We start from the raw sequence: 25,684 nt of genomic DNA, 5'->3' as shown, positions 1-25,684 counted from the left end.
CATAAGAAAAAGGAAGGCAGGTTTTTTCCCCCCTCTCCCCTCAGTCATACCGTATCTTGACGTATCTTCTCATATTTTATTCTTGCCTTGTTATCAGAGATCTCTTCTGTCAGCAGTCTTTACTCCCCTTTTTCCTTGAAGCATGTGCAATTTATCTCGTCCAAATTGTTTCTTTTGAAGATGCTTGCAACTAGCGGCGCGAATCAGGGACGGCGTCCAGGAGTGCCAGAATCCCACAGGAGGGCTTTGTGCCTAGTGCCCCCACCCCCACAAATTCGGGGGTGGTATAGGGCACAGCAGGCAAGGGCCGTCCCCCCCACAATCCTGGGGGGGTTAAGGAGGCTAATTACCCCCATCATAGCCTCCAAATTACCTTGTGTGGGTCGGAGAGATGTTATTGTCAGCCATCTTCCGATGCGCCACCTAGTGGCCCCCTCTAATAAAGAATTTCAAAGGGGTGTGTACACACTACCTTCATACTTGATAGCTGGCTCCTATATCATGTACTCCAGCATCCAAATACAGAATATAAAGTGAATTGAACTTACTTTAATTTAACTTACTTCAAACAGTTACTTCCTGATTTGGGGAGGCCTGATGTGAGACATCTTTAAGAACACCTGCATTAAAGTGTCGTAGTTTGAAGACCTTCCATATTGTAAACCCAAGAGCAAGGACTGTCTGGTTTGTAATGATCTGCATGCCATTCTGGGAGCCCTTCTTTGTGGAAGAAAAAATGAATAAATCTGATTAGCTTGGTTGGTTAGAGATTGGTACTGCTAATGCCAAGGTCACAGGTTTGATTCCTGTATGGGTGAATATTCCTGCGTGGCAGGGGTTGGACTAGATGATGCACGGTGTCCCTTCCAACTCTATGAGTCTATGAAATAAGTACAGATTTCTGAATTAGCGCAATTACAATGAGCTCAGTTTTCAAACTCAAAAGAAATAGCACAAATAGAGAATGGAAGGAGGAAACAAGCAAATTCAGGTATGAGATATAGAGCACTAAAATAAATATAGCTGCTTAGAATTGTGGCTGTTAAATCTGTGTGAAAGCAAGTCACCAGCTTTGACTGTTTCAATTAAAAGAGCAAAGTAATTGTTCATTAGAGTGAGGGTTTGATGGGCACATGAAAACAGTTGAGAAATGAAAGTAGGCTGGCCATGCTCGATATTGATCAAGGTCAAATAGCTATTTACAGTTATGATATAACTTTTGTTTGTGCAAGCTACATTTAAACCTCTCATCAAGGAAACTGCTTAATTTTGAGGGACTAGGAAGTAGTGATTGTAAAATAAAATATAATCAAGATGTTCAGAGGTCAGTTCGTATGAGTTGTCTTGGTTGGCTGATTTCCAAGACGTTTTACTGAAATGTTTTATTTGTTTATTGAATTTATTTATTGCATCTTTAGACTGCCTTTCTTCCCATGGAATCCCAGGGCAGTGTAGAAAATATATAAAAACAATCCTCTGTATCCCAAGACACATACAACACAATTTAAACCCTGCTTGCAATGCCTAGATAAAGAAGATGTGTCTTCAGCTAATGCTAGAAAGTTAGTACAGTCATACCTTGGGTTGAAGTAGCTTCGGGATAAGTATTTTCGGGTCTGCGCTGCGGTGACCCGGAAGTAACAGAGCGTGTTACTTCCGGGTTTCGGCGCTTGCACATGCGCAGACTGTCAAAATGACGTCATGCGCATGCGCAGAAGCAGCGAATTGCGACCCGCGCACGCACAGACGCGGGTTGCGTTCGGTTCCGGATGTGAATGGGGCTCTGGAACGCATCCAGAGGTACAACTGTAAAGTTGGATTCAGCTGTACTTTCATGTTGCAGTCCTTGTGATTTTACAATGTTAGCATTGCTACGCTTAGACAACAGTGCAGTGAAAACAATTAATGGGCTTTCAGTGTGCCACTCAGGGCACAAGTTTTCCAAAGGTCAGAAATGTTGGCTATAAAAACAAATGTTCATTTTTTGCTTAGTGCTCAAACATTCACCCTTGAAATTTTCTGTGCACGTTGTAAGTTCTTAGGAGAGGGTTTACAGAAAGTAAATTATAAATTATTATGAAACATAACAGCATTCTGACATCCTAGGGCAGATGAGCTGACATAAATTTAGGGTTGGCATTTTAATTTGGAACTTTCTAAACCACCTCTAACCAGCTGTAAATGTAGCAAATATACTGCATTTAATAGTTCTGTACCAGAGTGTGATTGATTTTTTTATTTTATTTGCTCATTATATTCCGCTCACCGTAAAGGCAGTGAATCACTGTCCAACGTAGTGCAGGGTTGTTCCCTCTGGAGCTTATCAGTGCTGTGTTTGAATTGTCTTGAGGGCTTTCTATGGTGCAACACAGACCTGCTCTCGGTACCTGACATCCCAGGAGCTGTGCTGATTGGAATACTGTCTATTGTAAGCTATGTTGTGATGTTTTTGTTTTTGAGGAGTTACGTGAGTTGGGGTAGCTGACGCCATTAAACAAATGGGACAAAAATATGAAACTTAATTGATTAAAAATAAATTAATCGGCTGCAAAGGGGTTTTCCCAGTACTTCTGCAGGGTGTTTAAGATTGGGCAAGCTCTTCTAGGAGAAGGGAGTTCAGTAGCTGTGGAGTGGCTACTGGGAATGCCTTCTTTGTGCTTTTGCCTATATTGGCTTAAGGCACATTGAAGTTCAGATGTCATTTCCCACTGTAGTTACTGTGTATTTGGTCTATCCTTGGGTTGGGGTCTAGGACAGTGGTGTCAGAGAGAGTCTGGAGCACCCACATTTTTAGGAGAGTTGTTAGGTCTTGAAGAGAATCAACCAAGGAAGAGTGGGCGGGGCAGAAGACAGTTGAGCAGAATCATGGAGAGCTCCCTGTAGGCCCAAACTCACCAGGAGTGAATTGTTGCCTTGGCAGCATGGTTCATTCTTATGAGAGCTAGCTGACCTGATGCCCTACGCTCTCTAAGGAGCTATGTCTTGTTTTAACAGGCCATTGCCCAACTTTGCAGTTGCTGGCTTCTATGGCTTGAGGATGAGTGGTGCCTAGATGCAGTGCCTTCTGAGCTAGAGGAGTCAAGGAAGGCCACACCTTTTGGCCTGGGTAGTCTGGGCATATGGCTCCCCAGGCACTGCCTCCTCTTCCTCTGAGCTGGATTGTGGCCCAAGAAAACGACACTGTGATGAGGAATACGAGAACTGATGGTGTTCCAGATAGCCTTGCTCAGGTCATTGTTAACAAGAAAGCAATTGAAAGCCAGTGCAATCATGTAACATACATATATGTGTTCCAAGATGGCTACCCCTCAATGTTAATGTTTGACATGTTTGTGTAAAAACCTTAAATAAAATGTTCAAAGGTGCACGTGGGGGGAGGAGGATACTCACCCCAGTAGCAGGTAGCTGTTAACATTCTGCACCAGTTACATTTTACAAAGCTTTGGAAAACAGTCCTATGTACCGTGAACCAGGGTAGTCAAGAATCAAGGTTTAGAATCCATAAATAGCAACTGCTAGATAGGCCTTCATGCTAGAAAGTACTGTTGAGAAATAATGTTAATGCGCTCATGAGCTGGCTCCCAATAGTTTTTAACTTACTGTATCTCCTGTGACATCCTGGAATTTATGGGTTATCATCCAAGCCTGGATAGGAGGCTGGTGTGTAGAAAAGAAGAAAAAATGTTTGTTTGTTTGTTTGTTTGTTTGTTTGTTTTAGAGAATTCACAAGCCACCTTTCAGTAATGAGAGATCGATTCATTCCTACAGTTTCCTAGCTGACTTTTAATGAAGCATGCTATAACATTCTGTACCTGCAGAATGTGCCTGTGTTGCTTCTAATCCAACATCTTCCTTAAAATCTGTCCTGGAGCTGAGGACCTGAAATGGTTTGGCAGGCCATAGGATGCGCATCAGTTTGCTACCATGTGTCCTTGTCTACACAAATATTCTGCTTCAAATGTATACCCAAGGAATGTGTGTTAAGTATTAAAACCAAGAATTATGATGTGCCATGTCAAAACCTATTTTATTTATTTATTTATTAAGTTTATATCCTCCCCCTCCCCCCCCAAAAAGCCCAAGGAGATGATGAATCAGAGTTTAAAGTAATTAAATATTCATTTTATTACAAAATACACATATTAGATACATGCACAGCAATCATATTGGACTGATAATTGCTTCACTAAATCTATAGAAGGAGGAGATGGAAAGGACTGAGACAGAGCAGCAGGTGAAGAAAGGAGATGGGAAATTAATGTTAAGCAAGAAAATCTGAAGGCAGTGGGCACCAGATACACATATGGAGAGCTGACTCAGGTTAGAGAAAGAAGCCAAATATAAATGACACTGCCTGGGGCAGTGTTTGTGACATGCTTGCTTGGAAAGTGCCAGGAGGCCCGAGTGGCAACATTATCTATTTCTGGGTTCTGCTTAGATCTTGAGATCTTCCTTTGCGCTGGGGCACTGTAGTTGCTTGGGTTGTTCCTTATGACTTCTCCAAGGTCTAGGCACCCTTAGATTACAAAGTGTAGCATGCTGTCAAGAAATATCAAGGAATATACTGTGATGGAGAAACGGGGCTAGGCAAATCCTTCCCTTGAGCTCCATAACGTTTGGAACTTTCCTTGGGAGAAAGTCACGGAGGTTGAACAAAAGCACTGGTCGGATACAAGGTCCCTCAGAGACCTTGGAAAACAGAATACAAAAGTAATGAAGATGGAGGGGTGGGAAAACCAAGGAAAATGGAGGCCACCCCCAAAAGACTAGAATAAAATAGAACCTTGGTTGTTGCATGAGGATGCCTCTTAAAGCTTCAGTTAACTGGGAGGGGGCTTTTTCCTAAGACAAAAGAGGAGAAAGGTATTGATAGCCTTTTCCTACCACACCTACAGCAAGCAGTGAATGCTAAAGTGTGATTGGGACGCCAAAGGGTTTTCTTGCACATCCTTTTAGGTGTGAGTCCTAACCTTAATGGATGCTCATGCATTTATTGTATTACAGTGGTACCTCAGGTTACGTACGCTTCAGGTTACAGACTCCGCTAACCCAGAAATAGTGCTTCAGGTTAAGAACTTTGCTTCAGGATGAGAACAGAAATCGTGCTCTGGCTCTAGCTAAAGTGGTGTTTCAGGTTAAGAACAGTTTCAGGTTAAGAATGGACCTCCAGAATGAATTAAGTACTTAATCCGAGGTACCACTGTAGTGGTATTCTACAGTTGGGTTGCTCAGTGTTTCCTGTATGGTTCCCCCCCTCCTGCCCTCTTAAGGGCTGTAAATCAACAGGTATGTCATCAGGCTGAATTGACTGGAATCAGAGAGTAGGGTGTGTACACACTCCAGAGGTCTCAGGCCTGCTGACTAGAGGGTAGGAACACTACCCTTGTCCATGTTAATTATATGGGAGGTTGAGAAATTCAATCCAGTTTGCCTTTAAAGGTGAATCAGACTTTACAGAATAGTATGTGAACTGAAACAAGGACATCACAGTCCCATATATTGTGCTTCCTCTCTCCTTTTTATGCTCACAACAACCCTGTGAGGTAGGTTTTGCTGAGATTACTTTACTGATCCAAGGGCACTCAGTGAGCTTCATAGCTGAGTGGCAATCTGAACCCTGGTATCTCAGGCCCTAGTTCAGCACCACATTGGTTCTCTGCCCATGAATAATTTTACCCTTGACATCCACAAAACAAAGGAAGCCATGTAGATCAATGCAAAAAAACCCCTATGGTCAGATTTTCTTATGGTCCCACACAGCTTACTTGCTTTTTGTGTCCTTAAGAATACAAAGTTTAGGCATTCAGGATTGAGTTCCTAAAATGGACTGATGATCTGTTACTTCAAGATGGTATTTTTATTTTTTTGATGATTATGTTATCTCCAGCCACAAGGTATTGCTACTTGGCTTCTGTCAACCTTACTTTTTACCTTGTTCTCCACATAAAATTTAATTCCTAGCTTTGCTACTATAAAATACCTCCGTGTTTCTCTTTGTTTTTGTTCTCTTTCTTACAGGGAACCTGAGTTCTTTGGTTAAGGCTAGAGACAGATCTGTCAAACTGCTGGATTTTATAATTTCAGCAATTTATTTCTTTACTGAATTTATATCCTACTGTTCCTCCCAAAGGAGCCTGTGTGGGATCAGCTGTTTTTTCTTCTTTGTCCCATCAGTCCCAGGTGCAACTTGAAACCTGCACGACACCCACTAGGTTCTCTCTCCTCCTACATACATGCCACACTATAATTGTGATTAAATGCAGTTTTTTTCACCCAATTTTTCTCAGTGCTGCTTTTCATACTATTAATTGTAGTGCAGGTGCTGTTTGATTACTGGCTGAGCCAGTACAGCTGAGGTGTGGGTGTGGTCCAGACCTTGCCCTAGGTGGTGGGATCATCCTAAAGGGTTCATTGCTTTAGGTCAACACTTCATGGAGTTACAGGGCAGGGGCTCACCCCCCCCTCCCCGAGTCTGGATGTAGAATTGCAGGCAGGGGAGACAGGTCTCTGACTCTCACCTGGGATGAGTTTGGTTTGGTGAGGTTTGGTTTGGTTTGGTTTGCGTATAGGAGTAGTGTAATGCATTCTGTTGCCATGATTGGACCATTATCTGGTGAGGCTTGGACTGTTCAGAATCCATATGTCTTTGAGGAGTATTTCCATTCCAAGGGAAATCTATGTAGCCTGCCTTCCACTAGGCTTGTCGAAGGAAGCGGGGCTGTGCACAAGTCAGGTGTTGAAAGAGCATTGAAACAGCATTGCACCTCTGTGGTTCTTGTGATACTAATAAGTAAAGCAACTGGAGGAGCAGTAGCTATCTGGCCTATTAGTGGCACAAAAGGAAGGGCCCTTTTATTTTCTTCTTTTCACCTAGCATCTTGGGGGGTTTAACTAAAGGATCATTAAGCAACTACTTGCCTGTTTATCCTGTCCAAAATGGAACAGGCATGGTGGGAAGATGGCACTGCAATCTGAACCAGGAGAGCATCCTAGCCAAAATAGCTACACAAACATTGCAGGAACAATCTAACAGAATGCTAGCCAGTGTAGGAACGTGTAAACAGCAGCCAATAATAATTTTGTCTCTTTGAAAGTAAGTTTTGGCAAAATAACAGTTAGCTGTAGGACTTTGAATGAGGAAAGATGCTCATCTTGTTGCTAGAGAACGGGGAGAGATTGAGTAGATTTACAGATCCTGAGAGATTTAGCTAGTTTTTTTCCTTTTTCCTTTTAGTGACTGTCTCAGCAGGGTCAAGCGGAAAGCCAGTTCATGTTTGGAAGTATACAATTCCTTGTTTCTGCTTGGGAGCAAAAGGAAATATTTCAATCCTTTGAAGAATGCAACATGTTATTATTATACTCACATATTCTTGATCGATAAATTCTCCCAAATGCCCCTGGAACTAAAAAGTTCATTATTAAGATCAGAAAGAACTGTTTATCGGCAACAAGTAGAACACATTGGCAAATTTAATGTAAAGATAAGTATGCCCTGCATTGGGGTATCAGACTAATATACAAGGGTTTTAATTAAGCTGAAGTAGGTATTTGAGGATGCAAGAAGATCCAAGATTATAGACAAAGTGAGCAAGCATTTAACCAAAACTAATTAGAGCATTTTTTGTTGGTGGTGTTTTTCTGTTAATCACAAGAATAGCTGGAGGGGGGAGTTTTTAATGTTTGTAAACAGTGATAATAGTGTGGGAGTATGATAATTAAAGCCCACTAAAAGGCTGAAGTATTAAGTGCAGCTTAATGCTAATGCAATGTAGTGAAGAATTAATCCTGAAGAAAGTAGTCACTGTAAAGTAAAATTGAAAAGTAAAACTGAAAAACCAAGGAAAAAGGTTATTTTCACCCAGAAATTTTATGGTTACTAATACAAAGTGGCAAGCTCTAAAGATGTCCACCTATATGAGCAATGAAAATCAGCTTGTACAGCAGAACTTACCATTTCTCTTCTTCCTCCTTTGGTCCATTGTGCATGTTCTTATCCCCCAGAGCAGTTTTTGGAGTCCACTGGGCTGTAGGGAGAGGAGAGAAAAGGAAGGGAAAGTGCCATTGCACTAGCAAGTGCCTGCATATGCTGTGCTGGATGTCACCCAGTGAAACTGAATTACTTTGTCCTGTTTGCTCCTTAAAACATCCATTTATGAGATGGTTGGCTGCAGTGACTGACATTTCTCCTGCAGACATGTACTTAGGCTTGCAACGTGTGCTTTGGTTTTGAAATGTAGTTTAGATTCAATTTCCCTAGAGAATAAGGCTTTTCCTAGTCTATTTTAATGCAATTCAGATTCTACTAGCACGTATTTACACTACCTGATGTGTTTGTTTGTGTGCGTCTGTCTGGACTGGTGGAAGAAATCATAACATTTTAAAATGTTTTTAATATTGTGTTTTAATGTTGTAACCCACCCTGATGATAATGGCCAAAAATCCTGTAACATAAGTCCATTTTTTGATTTAGAGTTTGATGATAACAAAATACATGGGAACTACAGAAGAGTCCTTTATCTTTCAAGACCCAAAATTCCAGAGCTTTCATTTTTAACTTTGCCTGGTAAAGTTTTTCTGAGCAGACACACTTAAAGCCATTTTTCTCCTTACATAGAGTTGTCTTTGGCAGTTGGTGATGGGAATAGAAATCTGAGCCAGTTGCCATAGGAACACTGGAGTATAGCAGGCAATATTAATACGGTATTGCTATTTGGATATACTATTACTCCTGTTTTTGTGCACAGAAAAAATTCACACCTTCTTAAAATACATGGAACAGCAACCTACTGAAATATATTAGCATTATTATGTAAAAAGCATTTTAAATATGGCATTATATATTCTTGTGAAAATTTAAGTTTGTGAGGTTGTCTCCTGTGTTATGCAAGATTGGTTAAATCTGAAACTGAGTTTTTATTTATTGGTGGGCTGGGAAGAATTGTTGAGCATTTTTTTCATGTAGTCATTTTGTTGGTTGGTGGGATTTTATGAATGGGTGTGCACATTATTAATGAGTTGATTGCTTCCATAATCTATGGGAAGTTGCTGCCATTGTGCTGTTTTGACTACCGTATATATTCCTTCTAACAAACTGATCGGATCCTTCCTCAGGCATGAGATGCTGAGGTGGAAGTGGATTAGGTAGTTGAATGAAGAGAGATTTGCTCTGTACTCAGCTGTGATTTGCCCACAGTTGTGGCATCAATGAGAAAGAAAGGTGTTTCACACTAGTCTGCTCCAGGCCTATATAAGGAAGAACAGGCATAGGCAAACTAGGCCCTCTAGATGTTTTGGGACTACAACTCCTATCATCCCTAGCTAACAGGACCAGTGGTCAGGGATGATGGGAACTGTAGTCTCAAAACATCTGGAGGGCCGAGTTTGCCTCTGCCTGAGGAAGAACTTCCCCCCAAAAGAGTCTTCAACTATAGTTTGCCCCAAACTAGGAATGGAGTGAAGGCATCATTGGTAACATAGGTGGTGTCAGTCAAAGGCTCCTTGTCATCTTGGCTTTGTGTAACATCTGAAACATAACTGGCCTGAGCATCACGATTCCTTCTGTGCTTTCTACCCTCTGTCCAATTTTAAGAATGAACCAAGTTGTGAATTTATTAAAAGGATACAGTTGCAACTGAAATCATTCAACCCTGGTTGCACTATCACCAAATAAATGAAGCATTTAAATTGGACAGTAAAATTGGCTTCCAGGTGGAAAAATCAAAATTAGAGACAGAACTGTTAGAACCCAGTACTAAAAATTTGTCTAGAATGTACAATTTGCTGCTGAAATGGAATACACAAGATGAAACGGTTAAATCAGCTATGATTAAATGGGCTCAGGACATTGGCCATAATATTTTGTTTGCTGATTGGGAAAAGTTGTGGACCACTGGGATGAAATTTACGGCATGTAATGCCTTAAGAGAAAATATTATGAAAATGATATATAGGTGGTACATAACCCCAGTCAAGCTTGCAAAGATTTACCATTTGCCTGATAATAAATGTTGGAAATGTAAAGAAATTGAAGGTACATTCTTTCACCTTTGGTGGACGTGCCCGAAGATTAAGGCATTCTGGGAGATGATCTATAATGAACTTAAAAAGGTATTTAAATATACTTTTCCTAAGAAACCAGAGGCCTTTCTCTTGGGTATTGTCGGCCAGGGGGTGTTAAAGACGGACAGAACTTTCTTTATGTATGCCACAACAGCAGCAAGAATACTTATTGCGAAGTACTGGAAGACGCAAGATCTACCCACACTGGAAGAATGGCAGATGAAGGTGATGGACTATATGGGCTTGGCAGAAATGACGAGCAGAATCCGAAACCAGGGAAGAGAAGCAGCGCAAGAAGAATGGAAAAAGTTTAAGGACTACTTAAAGAAACACTATAAAATTGATGAAAGTTAGAATGATGTTGGATTGGAAGATAAATGGTTGCTATTAGTAAGGGTTAAGACGAGGAGAATAAGGAAGATTAGATTAAATGTAATTGAAAATAAGGGAAGATTTGCTGTGTATTTGATAAGAATTTGGAATACAGAAACGGGAGGCATGAGGAAGTCGGGGAAGAAAGGTACAAGAAATTAGGATATGAAATGGTACATGTTTTTTGTCTTGTTTATGTCTCTGTCTGTTTATGTATGTTATGTTTGTTTAAAAAAAAAAAACCTCTTTAATAAAAAATATTTAAAAAAAAAAAAAGAAATCATTCAACCCCCCATTGCAAATCAGGTTTAAGTTGCAGTATAAGTTGCATTTTCAGCTGAATTTGAGGAAACCACTTGAAGAATTCCTTTGGGTTGACCTATTTCAATTGCTTTTGCTTGATTTGCTCATTGCAAACAGCTGAAAGTCTGTCAATTTTGATAATAAACCTGATTTGTATGTAGTGGGGGTTGAATAATTCCGATTGCAACTGTATACTAACATAGATTGTCTTTAATCCATAGTCATAACTGAAGAATAAGATTTTGATTCTCTAATTCAATTGCAATGTGTTTATATTCTAACATGCTCCTCAAGTCCTCATCAGGTTTGTCAGGCAAAACCATAGAATATGCTTTACTTTCTAAAATGTATAGTTAATTATACAAAATAGCCTTCAGTACCACTCAACAAGTTTTGTTAGTGTTGCTTAATTGCTTTTTAAGGAGATCCTTGTTTTGAACATTATCTAAGAAAGCAAGTTTGACTTGGCTTTATCTTTTCATCACAAAACTTACTGAAACTTACTGTATAAACAATATAGGAAATCTAACATGTTTTGCATATGGGGTGCAGTAGGTCCATTTGAAAACATGACTTGCTGTAGATTTCTTCTCATATAAATATTTGGCTGATTTAATAAAGAATTCTGTATTTGAAACATTTGCACAGACATCTTGAGTTAACAAAAAAATCTTGAGGGTTTTGTTTCTTTTTTGCTGCTGTCTTAACTATTTGGCTTATTTGATTTTCTTTTTGCTGGATGAATCTCTTAATTTGCTAGCTTGGTATTATAAAAATCTGTGAAGGAAATCTATGAATTAGATCCTCTTTTAGATTTAAAAATCTGCTATGCTGATTTCTAAATATTGTTAATGCCGTGTTCCTTTAACATACTCCTCAAAACTTTGTAAAAATGAAGATGGAACTCATCTTCAAAGGCCCATTTCTATCCTACTCTGGTGTTTGTAACGGACTTTTCTTGTTCTTACACTACATTTTGCAATATTCCTTAGCATTGCCAGGGCCATTGTTTGTAGCCAATATGCAGTAAAATAGTGGTGCTCACAGCCAGGTTATGTTAAATATGTACTAGTTCTTGCTCTTTCTCATCCTGGTGTTTAGATGGATTTTGATTTTGAGATGTTTCCAAATGCTGGCTCTATTGAATGTAATAGGACTTACTTCTGAGTAGCCATGGTTAGGATTGCACTGTTAAATGGCAAGAAAGGAAATATAAAGTGCTCAGAGGGTAATTTTGGCAAGAGCATTATTTACTGAATGTGCCATTTTGCATTTGCAGGCCAGAGCCTCAACAGAAAGTTCCCTCTGCACCCCCGCCACCACCCCCGCCACCTCCTCCACCACCTTTGCCAGAGCCAGCCCCTCCAGAGCCAGAGGAGGAGATTCTGGGATCCGATGATGAAGAGCAAGAAGACCCTGCAGATTATTGCAAAGGTTAGTGTGTGTGAGCAAACTGCACAGCCTGAAGAGTTTATTATTTTTTCTGTCAACTCTTGTCTTTGCTAATGTTGGTCCAGCTCTGGGGATGTCTCCCATTCATCCAATTCACAAAAGCAGGAATTTCCAGCACTTGCCAGCTAAGAATACTGGTACATTCATGAGATGCTCTGGAAGAGTAATCTCTGCTTTTTCTATTTCTTTTGCTTCAAGAGCATTCAGTCGTCATATGAAGCATCACATTATTTGCAATACAGAGCTAAATTGCACAACAGCTCTTTATAACCTTTGGAGTGCCAGATTTAAAGAGACACTTTCAGGTTACCAATGTTGTTGTTTCCAAACGACTCGTTCCCCGCACCCCCTGGTGCACAATCTGGTTCTTTGTATGCTTTGTAGGAGCATAAATTCTACACATGAAGTAAGATACGAATGTGAAAAATGACTCTTTAGAATAGATAGCCAGAAATTAACGTGGTGGGTAGTGTAAATAGAATGCCAGCACTTGGAGAAAACACAGTGGTATAAAGAATGGCCCAGTGTAGATGTAAAAATAAAATTGAGATTGGAAGCTGTGCCACAGGATTATTCACTCCCTACCACTCTGTCTCCTCCCTTTGAATTATTTGGCTTCCCTATTACCTGGGTTTAGCATTGTTTAATAAGACCTTCACCAGCCTGGATTAAAATGAAGCCAGGGAACCCCAACACTTTTATTAAGAACTTTGAAGCATGGGCTTCTCAAACAAATTTAGGAGTATTTATGGAATCATTTTCACTTGGATTGGCAATGGCAGCACATATTGGCAATCTAGGGAGTCTTGTGAATTTGTATATAAGGCATGGGGATATGGAGTGCTGCTGCTTGTCTGTACATCTGCAAGGTTTGGTGTTACGTGCTGCAACAAAGCATATATAGTGAAGCAATCAGTGTAAGACGTCAGTTGTGTCATATGTAATGCAAGGCCAAACCAAGAACAAACCTGATTCATGGTTAAGGAGAGAAACCTTAATTTTGAAATGGGATTCAGATGACACTTGGTCCCGCTGCTTTCCCCCAGGAAAACCTGTGGTTTACCACTGAATCGGAACAAACAGCAACCAGGTTTTCCACGGATTGCTGTTTGTTCCAGTTTAGCACTAAAGAGCAGGTTTTCCGGGGGGAAGCAGCGGGGTACAGGCCAAACCGCTCAGACGTGTGCCTAGAAAGCATGGGACAAAGCCAAACTTTGCTGCGCCATGCTGAGATAAAAGGACTGGGGGACAGCAAAGTGGCTGCAAGCTGTTCTCCAGAAGCCATCTTGTTTGCATGGCCCTGGTAAGCCATAGTTCGGATTAAAAAGTAAAGGCAAAGGGACCCCTGACCATTAGGTCCAGTCGTGACCGACTCTGGGGTTGCGGCGCTCATCTCACTTTATTGGCTGAGGGAGCCGGCGTACAGCTTCCGGGTCATGTGGCCAGCATGACTAAGCCGCTTCTGGTGAATCAGAGCAGTGCACGGAAACACCGTTTACCTTCCCGCCGGAGCGGTACCTATTTATCTACTTGCACTTTGACATGCTTTTGAACTGCTAGGTTGGCAGGAGCAGGTACTGAGCAACGGGAGCTCACTCCATCACGGGAATTCGAACCGCCAACCTTCTGATCGGCAAGTCCTAGGCTCTGTGGTTTAACCCACAGTGCCACCCGCGTCCCATAGTTCGGATTAGTTTACTTTAAATGTGATCCAGGCCGCTGTGATGTGTGGCCAGTGTGTTACAACTGGGCTTCTGAAGTGCTTTTTCTTGGAGGTAGCTGCATCTAGTTCAAGAGTGGGAAACTAGATCCACCCACCTGTTAATCACAGTGGCATTAGGTGAAGTGTTTTCCTTTGCAAACTGGCTTGCTAAATGCTCCTCTACCCACATGGCTTGGTTTAAAACTATGTTGGCAAAAGAAGCAGGATTCGCAGCCACTGCCAATTGGCTGTGGCTTCACACCCCGCTTTTGGCAGAGATCGGCTTCAGTTGGGAGCTCCTGAGTGGAACTCATCCCAGCAGAGTTTTCTTCTTCTGCGAAATTTAAAGGCCAAATACAGTTTCTGTTTGCCAAGGAACAATGGGGAGCATACTTTAAGGTTCTTGATTGTTCCTTTATAGCCACATCTTTAATCTGCTCCACATCCAGTATCATAAATGATGTCTGGTGTGGGGCAGCAGGACCCTTTGCTGCGTCTAATCAGGCCTTCAGGCCAGAGGTTCCCCACCACTGATCTAGGTCCTTGATCTGTATATTGAAATCCTTGTACTTTTTCAGATTCTGTTCTTTTTCACAGTACCAGGCACTCTAAACCCTTAGTATGTAACAGTGTTCAATTTAGGCATTCTGCCAAATGTTGGTTTGAGGCTCCAAGCATACATTGTTCTTTGTCTCAGTTCCATCCTACCAGAGTCCCTGGATGTGATCAGAGAGCACTCTTCCTTACTTTGCCTGACTGCTGGCAAAGTGGTGACATGTGTACTACCGTGTTATCATTGGCTAGTCTCCTCATGAGAGCAGACTAATTGTCTCCTGAAACACTTAGGACAGCTGTCAGCATGTTCCTGTTTTTTTAGGCACTGGTCTCTGGAAAGTTTCTGCCCCCTACCTTAATTTCTTTCAAAGTCCCCTACAATTGTCACCTAAGCATTTTGTCCAAAAACGTCACTTTCTTTCCAGTACTATCTCTCCTCATCCAGATAGTGTAGCTGCACCCATTCATAGTTGAATGCTGGCAAAAACCTAACTTGTGTATCCATTCAGGCTAGTAACAGATAGATGATACCCGTTGAACCATTTAAAGACAAATAGCATCAAGCTGAATTTTTTTATCATCGCAACTCCATAGCTTATAAAAAACCTTTCTCATTAGATTTCCCTTCCTCTTAACTGTGGGAAAGAGCTGTGTTTGTAAAAGCAGATTGACATTGCCATGGAAAATTGCAGAGCAAGGTGGATAAAAATCAAAGATTTTGGATTTTATTTTATTTTTAAATCGGATTTTTAAAATAAAATGTTTTTGGAGGAAAAATCTTTCTAAAGATAGTTTTCTATTTAAGTTACATTATAGTCTAAAGGCTATTCATTAGGAAATAAGGATTTGATTTAAGTTTTTCACCTGTGCTAAAACTCAGTCTGGTTGTTTGTTTGTTTTTAAACCGTTTAACCACATCAGTTAACAAACATGGAGACATATGCTATAATGTTATTGTTTTAGTTAAACAGGTTGTTTAAATTGTTATTAAGGAAATGATTTTTTTTCTCCTTCCAATAAAGTACAGCAGAAAGGTTGTCCAAATATAAACAATAATTTAATAATTGTCTATGTATTTCTAATAGTATATCCAAATCAGTAATTTATGGTATAACTGTAAAAGCTACACTGAAAATTTATTATTCCAAAAATGAAACCTACATCTGGTTGTAAATATTAAGATTATACCAGCAAGAATGAGTCTTTCTGTAAAAAAATGATTTAAATCAAGTCTTACTGTTTATGGATGGCAGACTGGCATTGAAGTATGAATATGGCTCTCTGGTAAAGGGCCTGCATGCAGAAAATCCCAATCCATGGCATTTAAAAGGCGTTTAGGTAGCAGGTTTTGGAAATCCTCTGTCCTCTCTCACTACTGTCTCACCACAGTTGCTAACTCAGAATCCTAAAGTGCCTGTATGCAACCTTTGAACTTGTACTCAGTTGAGGGCTGGATAGAAAAGTGGAATGAAACTCAAGAACACAGTGGTTCACAGCTGAGTTCATCATTAAAAGGCTTGAGCAGAATGGATTTAGGATTCCATAATTATGCATGTACCTTTTCTCAGTCTGCATGTGTTGATAGCAAACATGTTGGCATTGTGGCCATATAGTTTGGGGTCTCTTTTTATTTTAATTTCTTTCTTGTGTACTGGAAACCTTTTTACAGTGTCTGCCATGCAGGAAACAATCAGTAAAAGCCAGGGCTATAGCAAGATTAGACTATTGAAGATGAGTTGTGTGTCGGGGGTGGTGGTGCTTTATGTACTTATCATTGATGTGTTTACATTGCAACTGCCTGTGGAGGCGAGTGATGGCCCTAACTGTGGCTTTTGAATTTGGATGTCATGTCAAACCATAGCTTGCAAGCATGATGTAGAATTGTGGTTTTTAATTCTGGCTTGTCAGCTAATAGTAAACCATTGTATGTTTTACATTACTCAGACAAAGCGGCAAGTTATAGATAAGCTTCGCCAAACTATTGTTTGGTGAATTGAGCTTCTGAAGCTCAAGATTGGACATTTGAAGTAGTTAGTTTAAGGGCTCATCCACACTTTGCTTGTCCTGCTCCTAGAAAGCACGGGACTGAGAGGCTTTCTGTTCCCCTCGATTACCCGCTCTTTACCGCTCAATACTGCAAGGATCGCGGGTGGCGCTGTGGGTTAAACCACAAAGCCTAGGACTTGCTGATCAGAAGGTCAGCGGTTCGAAGCCCCATAACGGGGTGAGCTCCCGTTGCTCGGTCCCAGCTCCTGCCAACCTAGCAGTTCGAAAGCACGTCAAAGTGCAAGTAGATAAATAGGTACCACTCCGGCGGGAAGGTAAATGGCATTTCCGTGCGCTGTTCTGGTTCACCAGAAGCGGCTTAGTCATGCTGGCCACATGACCCAGAAGCTGTACGCCGGCTCCCTCGGCCAATAAAGCGAGATGAGCACTGCAGCCCCAGAGTCGGTCACGACTGGACCTAATGTTCAGGGGTCACTTTACCTTTACCGCTCAATTGGAGCAGATGTCAGTCTTTGTCAATTGCTCTGATACCATGGTATAGAGCAGGTTTTCCCAGGGGAGAGTGCTGGGACAAGCAGAGTTGTGGATGAGCCCAAAGTCAGAAGCAGAAATACCTTTAAAAAAATATTGGCTTGAATTATACTTGATTCAGTGTTGATGTAATTTAATAAAAGTGTGATCTCTTGTGAAACTTAGTACTGAACTTTGGATACAATATGTTCTGTGCTCAAAATTGAGGTGGTGCAGCAGAAAATCATCTTGATAATTAGGTTGTACAGCAGGGATGGCCAATTGGCAGTCTGCTGGTCCACTCCAGTTCCTGGTGCTCTGCCAAATTTTACTATAGAGGGGTGTGGGGAGGATGGTGGTGGTGGAACTGGCTGCAGCTTGACTAGCAAGGAAAAGGTTTTATAAAATATATGAGAAATTCCATACATTAATATTATAAACCTTGTGAGTGCAATATGTCAATCAGAATTCCTGTATGTAATGCAATGCTTGGGAGCATGTGATTCATACTTGGGAAGCTCAATGCTCTTAGATGCTGCCAGATTTATTATGACACCTGCACATCATAAATTTCTGGACCACTGTTTGGAGAAGAGAGTGACCCCTGATAAAATTGTTCATCCCAGTTGTAGGGGAAGAAAAGCAGGTTTAAATGCAGCTTTAAACTGGAACATTGTTCTGAACGTAATACTCTTAGTTGAAACTGAGTTCACAGTCCTTTTAATTTCCTGGTTCCAACAGGATTTTCTTCTTTTTGACGTCTTTCTATAGAAGCAAATATAGATTGAACTATACAAGCAACTTCCTGACATATCTGATATTTTTTCTAAAGTTGAAGAACAAGTTTGACAGTGCAATCATATACATGTTTACTTGAAATCAAGTTCAGTGAGACTTGCTCACTTGGATGGTATTCAGCAAAGTTTTACTGAAATTAGCCCTATTGAAATGAATGGACCTTAGTCATGTTTATTAATTGTAATGGGCCTACAAATGAGCCTATTAATTGCCATATTGGACACCACATCTTGTAAGTACGTTTAGGATTACAGCTTAAAGCTACTTGGAAGTGCCAAGACACTGTTGTATAGGTAATCAAATTAATGCTAATTTTGCCCCCCATCCCCCACTCTTTTTTGAAAGGTGGCTATCATCCAGTGAAAATTGGAGATCTTTTCAACGGTCGGTATCATGTTATCAGAAAATTAGGATGGGGACACTTCTCTACAGTCTGGCTATGCTGGGATATGCAGTAAGAAACAACAACTTTCCTCCTTTGCATGTTAGCTCTCTAAAGCAGGGGTAGCCAACCTGGTGCTCCACAGATGTTTTAGACTACAGTTCCCACTAGCAATAACAAGTGTGGCTACTGGTCAAGGGTGATAGGAATCATAGAACCATAGAACTGTAGAGTTGGAAGGGACCACAAAGGACACTTAGTCCAACCCCTTGCAATCCAGGGACATTTGCCCAATGTGTGGCTCAAACCCACGACCCTGAGATTAAGAGTCTCATGTTTTACCAACTGAGTTATCCCATCTAGAGAGCACCAGGTTGGCTACCCCTGTTCTAAGACATGTAAATGGTGGCTTTGATTTATTTTGAATAACTAATGGGTTGGAGTCTAGCTAAGGTTATATAAATGTTTCTATTCTATCTCCTATATAAGTACCATTGTATAGGGATATTTATTCTGTCTTTGCTTTGAGTCAAATGTGTCTTTAATAACCCTTAAGAGACATTGCTCTCTAACTGTTTGAAAGATAATAATTGAGAAAAAGGTTAAATTTTATCATTCACTTACCTGAATATTATTGAAATTTGCCACCAATTGTTTTGAAGTTGTACTTATTCTCCAGTAGGACATTGGATGTCTGTCTTAAATAGAAAAAAGTATTGGCTCTGATAGCTTGTTTACTTCCTGTTTTAAAGGGGGAAAAGGTTTGTTGCAATGAAAGTTGTGAAAAGTGCTCAACATTATACAGAGACAGCCTTGGATGAAATAAAGTTACTTAAATGTGTAAGTATTATGATAACACTCCCAAGCTTAGTGACTAAGTGTAAATGAAATTGCTTCTTTGTGTGTGTGTTTAATTTTGTGATTCTGTAAAACAAACATAGTAAGTAAAATTGCAGCTACCATGTAATATTTTTTAGCTGCAGTATCTTTAAAAATAATTTTACAGTTTTTTTTCAAACGGTAGTTTTAATTTAAGTGACTTGTTTCATTTCTTTTTTTAGGTTCGTGAAAGTGACCCTAGTGATCCAAATAAAGACATGGTTGTACAATTAATTGATGACTTCAAAATTTCTGGCATGAATGGCATACGTATCTTTTTTTTTTCTTGCTGATTTCCCAGTGTCTTGATTTTAAAAGACAGGAAAACCTTTATGCTTTTTCAAGTAAAACGCTAGGCTAGCAGGTAATTTTTTAAGACATTGGGTTGGCTCCAGACATAATATTCTGCAAATGGAAGGGCTTCTTCCATTCACATAGGGGATTCTTATTCAACACAGCCTTTGAACTGTAGGAAATGGGTATCTTCAATTATTTTTTATTTCAATGAGAAGTGGGAATTGGCAAAAATCTCACCCTGCCTCATTCCTCCAGCGCTAATGGAACTTGGCTGAGTGCAAGTCTGGATCCAACCCAGAAATATTGTTATTATTATTAGTGCATAACAGTGAAGGAAATACTGAAAATATTATATGGATATTTAGAATAAGCTGTTGTGGTAGACTTGAAAACAATGTGTATTTGAGAGGTGCTTCATGTTTGTTTATAAACCTGCAAGCTGTTACCTTTATGGGTGTTTTTTTTAAATAAATGAAGGCGTACCTGTTCTTTCTGTTGCTTTTATAGTAAGTTATCTGTATATTTTTGTTGGTTTGGATTTTTTAAAAACATATTTCAGGTTCTGATCTGAACATAAGTTCAAACTCTAGTCTAGGATATTTGGCTTCTTCTGACAATGTTGACGCTGTGAAATTCGTATTAAATAAATTTTCCTTCCAATCTGTAAAAATGGCCAACACATTATTTTAATAAATAAAAAAGTTGACTACAACCCAAAAATCTTCTGGGCTTCTCTATTTTGCTGTTGTAGTTCCATGTTAAAATTAGCTATAAAAGAGTAGACCCATTGAAGTTAATGGTCATGTATCTGTGACCTGCTTAATTTTAGTGGGTCTCCTTTGAGAATGAGTTAGCAGGCTTACATTGATTTGATTTTTCTGTTGGTTTCAAAATGGAATGACTGACCACTGCTAAAATATGTACAAGGTCAGTAAAGACCTAATGTAAACCGGGATTAAGGAAAAGTGGTTGGAACTGAGCATTCACCCCCACCCCTTTCATTTCTCCAGGACAGTTCAGTGTTATACTAGACCATTGCCTACCATGCTCTGAAACAGAGGGTAGGGAAGAGGAGCTTGATCCCAAAATAGGCTCTATCAAAACTGGATATGCTGATTATCTGATGCAGCTAGTTTATTTATGCATAGCCCACCCATCTATGGATTGGTGAGACCATAGGAGATGCCCCAATTGCTAGTAGAAGATGGAAACCAAAATGCTTGAAATATATTCTTGGAAAACTTTCATTACCCAAGAACAAAGGATAATGTTCTCAGTTGAAATGTGAAATATTTTCTTGTGTGGTGGGCTTGTAACGATGGTTAGAAAGTCATTAAATTACTTACAATTTATCCTTAATTGAATCTCAGATGTCTGTATGGTTTTTGAAGTACTTGGACATCACCTTTTAAAATGGATAATTAAGTCCAACTACCAGGGCCTTCCTATCCGTTGTGTGAAAAGTATAATTCGACAGGTAAGATGTTTAATGCAACAAAGCTACAAATGTGCTAATACTTGGGTGCTGCTTGCAAAATTGATAACTGCCCAGCTAGGTTGATAGGACTACATTTTTTTAGAAATCTCTCTAAATCTGCTATTGCATGTGATGCCTTCAGTTACCTGCTTGATTAAATTGTTTAGTCTGAACAATTTAAGTAGCAATTGCTTTAAAATATATCCTATGTGTGTTTCATCTCATCACTTAACAGCACATAGCTGAAGTGAAAAATGCTTTTTCCACAAGAAGTTAGTTGCTGAAAAAATGCCAGTTATTTTACTAAAATGTACGTCATCTGAAAAAAGAAAAAGGTGCCCTAATATTTTTATTAAGAATATTTTAGTCATAGTTTATGTGCATAATCCAACAAAGGGGTATAGCTAACAAGGCCAGTGGTCAGGGATGATGGGAACTGAAATTCTGTGAACTAGATTAGTCATTTCTCTTCCCAAGTATGTATGTATTTTAAAGTGATGTCCAAATGTAGTATTTGAGTTCTTGTGACCCAATGAGTGGAAGAGGCTTTCATTGTAATGAAATTATTCTTCCTTTTATTGATTTGCAACCAGGTACTGCAGGGTTTAGATTACCTCCACAGCAAGTGCAAGATCATCCATACAGACATCAAGCCAGAGAACATCTTGATGTGTGTGGATGACACCTACGTGCGTCGAATGGCTGCGGAAGCAACGGAGTGGCAGAAAGCAGGGGCTCCTCCTCCTTCTGGCTCTGCAGGTACGGCCGTACTTTTAAATGCTCAGTAAGTAAAAACAGATCGCATACTTGCCGCAGCAACATTTAATTAGTTTTAGTTAATAGGAATAGTAAATTTAAACGTGGTTAATTTGAATGTTTAAGAATGTTATTAGCATATGAATAATGTATAAGAATAATGTATAAGAAGTGTTCATTTTAACGTAGCAAAACAATCAGAGTGCTGCAATTCTTCATATACTTCTGCACTTTTGGTAGGCAGAGAAACCTTAATTACAAGCTTTATTTATACTGGTTTCCTGCTGTTAATGCAACATTCATATGAGCTAACGTGATCTGGAACATTTCCCCAGTTTTAAGTTTTAAACTGTGTTTTAGGTGTGCACTCTTATATAGTGTGCACTCTTATATAGTGAAGCATTTTTAAAGACATTGCCCTCTGTATCCCACTTCCTCACACATGAAGGGGATTTCTTTTATGTGCAGAGAGCGATATGCATATATATATATATATATATATATATATATAGCCACATGGAAATGAGACACCAAATAAGTCCCTTAGATTTCATTGCCTTTGAGCTGTGGAACTGGGTTCAGTCCTGTCTGAAATGCATGAAGTCTTAATTAAATAAGCTGAACAAGGTGTACTGGTTTTCTTACTATTTTGTGTACAGTGGTACCTCTGGATGCGAACAGGATCCGTTCCGGAGCCCCGTTCGCATCCTGAAGCGAACGCAACCCACGTCCGCACGTCTGTGCATGCGCGGGTTGCGATTCGGCGCTTCTGCGCATTCGTGTGACGTCATTTTGAGCGTCTGCGCAAGCAGCGAAACCAGGAAGTAACGCGCTCCGTTAATTCCGGGTCACCGTGGAGCACAACCTGAAAATACTCATCTCGAAGCTACTTCAACCCGAGGTGTGACTGTATTATTCAGGACATCAGTCAGTTATACTTTAAAAAGAAGAAGCAATTTGTCAGTTTGTCAGTGCCACCTTGCAATGGCCATCTCATACTGTGGACTGTATTTACTCTTCATACTTAATACATTATAATGTATCACATGGAGGTGGTAGTCACTCAGAAAAGGCATGCATTCTGTAACATCTAAGTGTAATGTCAGGGTGTGTGCAGCCCTTTAATATCTACACAGAATTTACACATATCACTTCATAAATTTGACTCTTAAGTGTTTTGTTTCTTTCCTCTTTTCTTTTCTTTTCTTTTCTTTTTTAGTGAGTACTGCCCCTCAGCAAAAACCCGTAAGTAGTCTTGTGTTATTTTTCTTGAGTATTCAGGGCTCCTGTTTAAAGAGTTGAAAGTTAAAATTGTTAGCATTTTAAATTTCATCCATGATCCTTATTTAACTACAGTTTTGGTTTATAAATAGGATCTTTTGTCTAAATTAATCTTGCATCACCTTTTCCTCCTGCATAGCTGGAAGGAGGAGTTCTGAAGTGTTCTTGTTTGCTTGTGCTTAACCGTGTGGGTTGCCATTCCATCCAAACTGCCAAACTAAGGAAGACTTTAATTATGGTTAGTTTAAAAGAAGCCAAGTTCAAACCATGGTTTCTAAACCTCACTTGTTTAAGCTATAACCATAGGTTTTTTTAATGATAAAATACAAAAGTACAGTAGCCACCTGCCTCACTTCATTTAGTGGGGGCATCTAGCAAAGGGCCCCTGAAAGTGAACTTTAGGGACTGGGCAGGGAGGAAGCAATCCTTCAGATGGTCAGGCCCCAAACGAGTTATATAGCAAGATGTGTATACCGTATTTTTCGCTCCATAAGACACACTTTTTTCCTCCTAAAGAGTAAGGTGAAATGTCTGTGCGTCTTATGGAGTGAATGTGCGGTCGATTTCTGGCTCCCTTTCCGGCCCCGCCCCTTGCCCAGGCCTCCGTTGTTGAATGTTCTGCAAACGGAGACTGTTTATTTCCCCAGCAACATGTGACTGGCTAATTAGATTATCTGTTTGGAAACTGTAGAAACAGCTCCCTTTCCTTTCCTAAAGAAGCTGCAGAACTGTGAGTTGAACCCCATAAAAACAGGATTTTCCCCCTTTGCAAAGTAAACTCAACAACTGTGAGCTGATCCTCAAAAAACCGGGGCTTTTCCCCTTTGCAAAAGAAGCTGAAGAACTGTAAGATGATCCTCAAAAAAGGGGGCTTTACCCCTTTGCAAAAGAAGCTGAAGAACTGTAAGATGATCCTCAAAAAAAGGGGCTTTACCCCTTTGCAAAAGAAGCTGCACAACTCTGAGCTGATCCCCCCAAAAACGGGGCTTTCCCCCTTTTCTCCTCTAAAAACTAGGTGCGTCTTATGATCATGTGTGTCTTATGGAGCGAAAAATACGGTGCTACTTTAAAATCTTTATAAGTGATTTGCATGCTATAAACTTTTCATTGGGGGTTTAAAGGATAATCCTAGCACATTTAATTGCACCCAACAACTAACTTGTCTAGTGCAGATGGCAATATATTCCATTTGTAGCCTAAAAAATAGGTATGCTGTGCTTGCAGTGGTTTATATAGTGAGAAATAATGGGGCCTCTCTATTCAGCTTGTATATCTTATGTCAGCAAAGCAATTATAGCTTGAGGCTACTTTATCCTCTGAATTGCCTCTTGAGTTTCAATTTTATAGAAAGTCAGTTGTGCAATACTATGCATTAGTGTTCTCAGTTCACAGATGCTAGACTTTTATAGGGTAACCTAACCTTCACATTGGATGGCTGTAAGGATCAATAAATGGTAATTAGCTATGTTCAATTTCTTAGATTGGAAAAATATCTAAAAACAAAAAGAAGAAATTGAAAAAAAAGCAAAAGAGACAGGCTGAGCTACTAGAAAAGCGCTTGCAGGAAATAGAGGAACTGGAGCGAGAAGCCGAAAGAAAAAAAATAGAAGAAAATGTAACATCTACTGTATCGTCCAATGAACAAGAGGATGAATACCACCCAGAAGTCAAGCTAAAAAGTGTTGAGTTAGAGGAGGTAGCAGATGAAGAACTTGGGAATGAGGATGGTAAGTGTTGGGTCTTCTTAAATTTTGATATAAAAGATGCAGTGTGTCCAGAGATCCTGTTGCAATGATGCTCTGAGCACCATCTGTTTTGTAGGCTGCCATCGGTCAGAGCCAAAGAACCACGAAACTCATTCCATGAGCTGCAAAAGGCTTTGCATGTCTTTTCTGCAAAGAGCAGACCCCCAATTCCATGCTGCAAGTGGAGGGTCCTTTTTGATACGGAGGGCGTAAGGAACATGGAAATCAATAAGTTCCATTGCTATTATGGTGCACCACTGGCTTAGCACACTAAGTTTTGTTCAGAGTGGTGCCAAAATAAGATGCTGATATCTTTGTTGGAGAGGGCAACTGTAGAAGTAACCAGCCATTGATATAAAAAAATTTTCCCCAAGGTAATAGCACCCCTCCAGGCAAAAGCTATAGAAGACTATCTGCTTTACTTACATAAGCATAAATTTATGCAGTCCTTTACTTTGCCTTTGCTAACTCAGATGAAATAGTATTGTTACATAACATGTACTGAAACTGAAAATTCAAATGATACTTCATAATACTTACCCCACTTGGTTTTAAGAGGTCATAATTTTCTGAGAGAAAGTGTAATCTAGTCTTTATATATTTTAATCCCTAAGGTGAAACGGAAGATCAGGATGAAAAGGAAGATACAGAAAAAGAAAACACAGAGAAAGACGATGATGTTGAACAAGAACTTGTCAACTCAGAATCTACAGATCCCACTTGGATAGAATCCCCCAAAACAAATGGCCACGTTATAAATGGTCCTTTCTTGCTGGAAGAACAGATTGAAGATGAAGATGATGAAGAGGAGGAATGCCCAAATACTGAGCAATATAATCTTGATGAGCCAAATGCAAAAAATGATTACAGCTATAGTAGCTCCTACGAACAATTTAATGGTGAATTGCCAAATGGACGTCATAAAATTTCTGAGTCGCAGTTTTCTGAATTCTCGGCTTCCGTATTCTCTGGAGCTTTAGATTCTGTAGCTTGTGGTTCAGCTGTTTCTGAAGAATCAGCTGTAACTGAAAGAGACGGAAGTACTCCATCACATGATAGGAGCAGGACGGTTTCAGCATCCAGTACTGGAGACTTGCCAAAAAGTAAGT

The 25,684-nt window shown here is 39.9% G+C and overlaps 1 protein-coding gene across 13 annotated transcripts in view; it reads left to right on the top strand.

Annotated features, from left to right (window-relative positions):
* The window catches only part of SRPK2 (SRSF protein kinase 2), an 86,613-nt gene that overhangs the window by 42,753 nt on the left and 18,176 nt on the right, over positions 1–25,684 (top strand). For all 13 annotated transcript variants that reach the window (XM_083575101.1, XM_083575096.1, XM_083575102.1 and 10 more), the window contains 9 exons: positions 12,014–12,168; positions 18,104–18,212; positions 18,893–18,980; positions 19,202–19,289; positions 20,687–20,793; positions 21,387–21,552; positions 22,769–22,794; positions 24,311–24,557; positions 25,190–25,678. In XM_083575101.1, coding sequence (XP_083431227.1) covers positions 12,014–12,168; positions 18,104–18,212; positions 18,893–18,980; positions 19,202–19,289; positions 20,687–20,793; positions 21,387–21,552; positions 22,769–22,794; positions 24,311–24,557; positions 25,190–25,678 — 1,475 coding nt within the window. The remainder of the gene's footprint in view (positions 1–12,013; positions 12,169–18,103; positions 18,213–18,892; positions 18,981–19,201; positions 19,290–20,686; positions 20,794–21,386; positions 21,553–22,768; positions 22,795–24,310; positions 24,558–25,189; positions 25,679–25,684) is intronic.

This window comes from Podarcis filfolensis, assembly GCF_964270895.1.
Source record: "Podarcis filfolensis genome assembly, chromosome: 10".
In the NCBI taxonomy this organism is placed as follows: domain Eukaryota; kingdom Metazoa; phylum Chordata; class Lepidosauria; order Squamata; family Lacertidae; genus Podarcis; species Podarcis filfolensis.
This window is presented reverse-complemented; position numbering and strand designations above follow the sequence as displayed.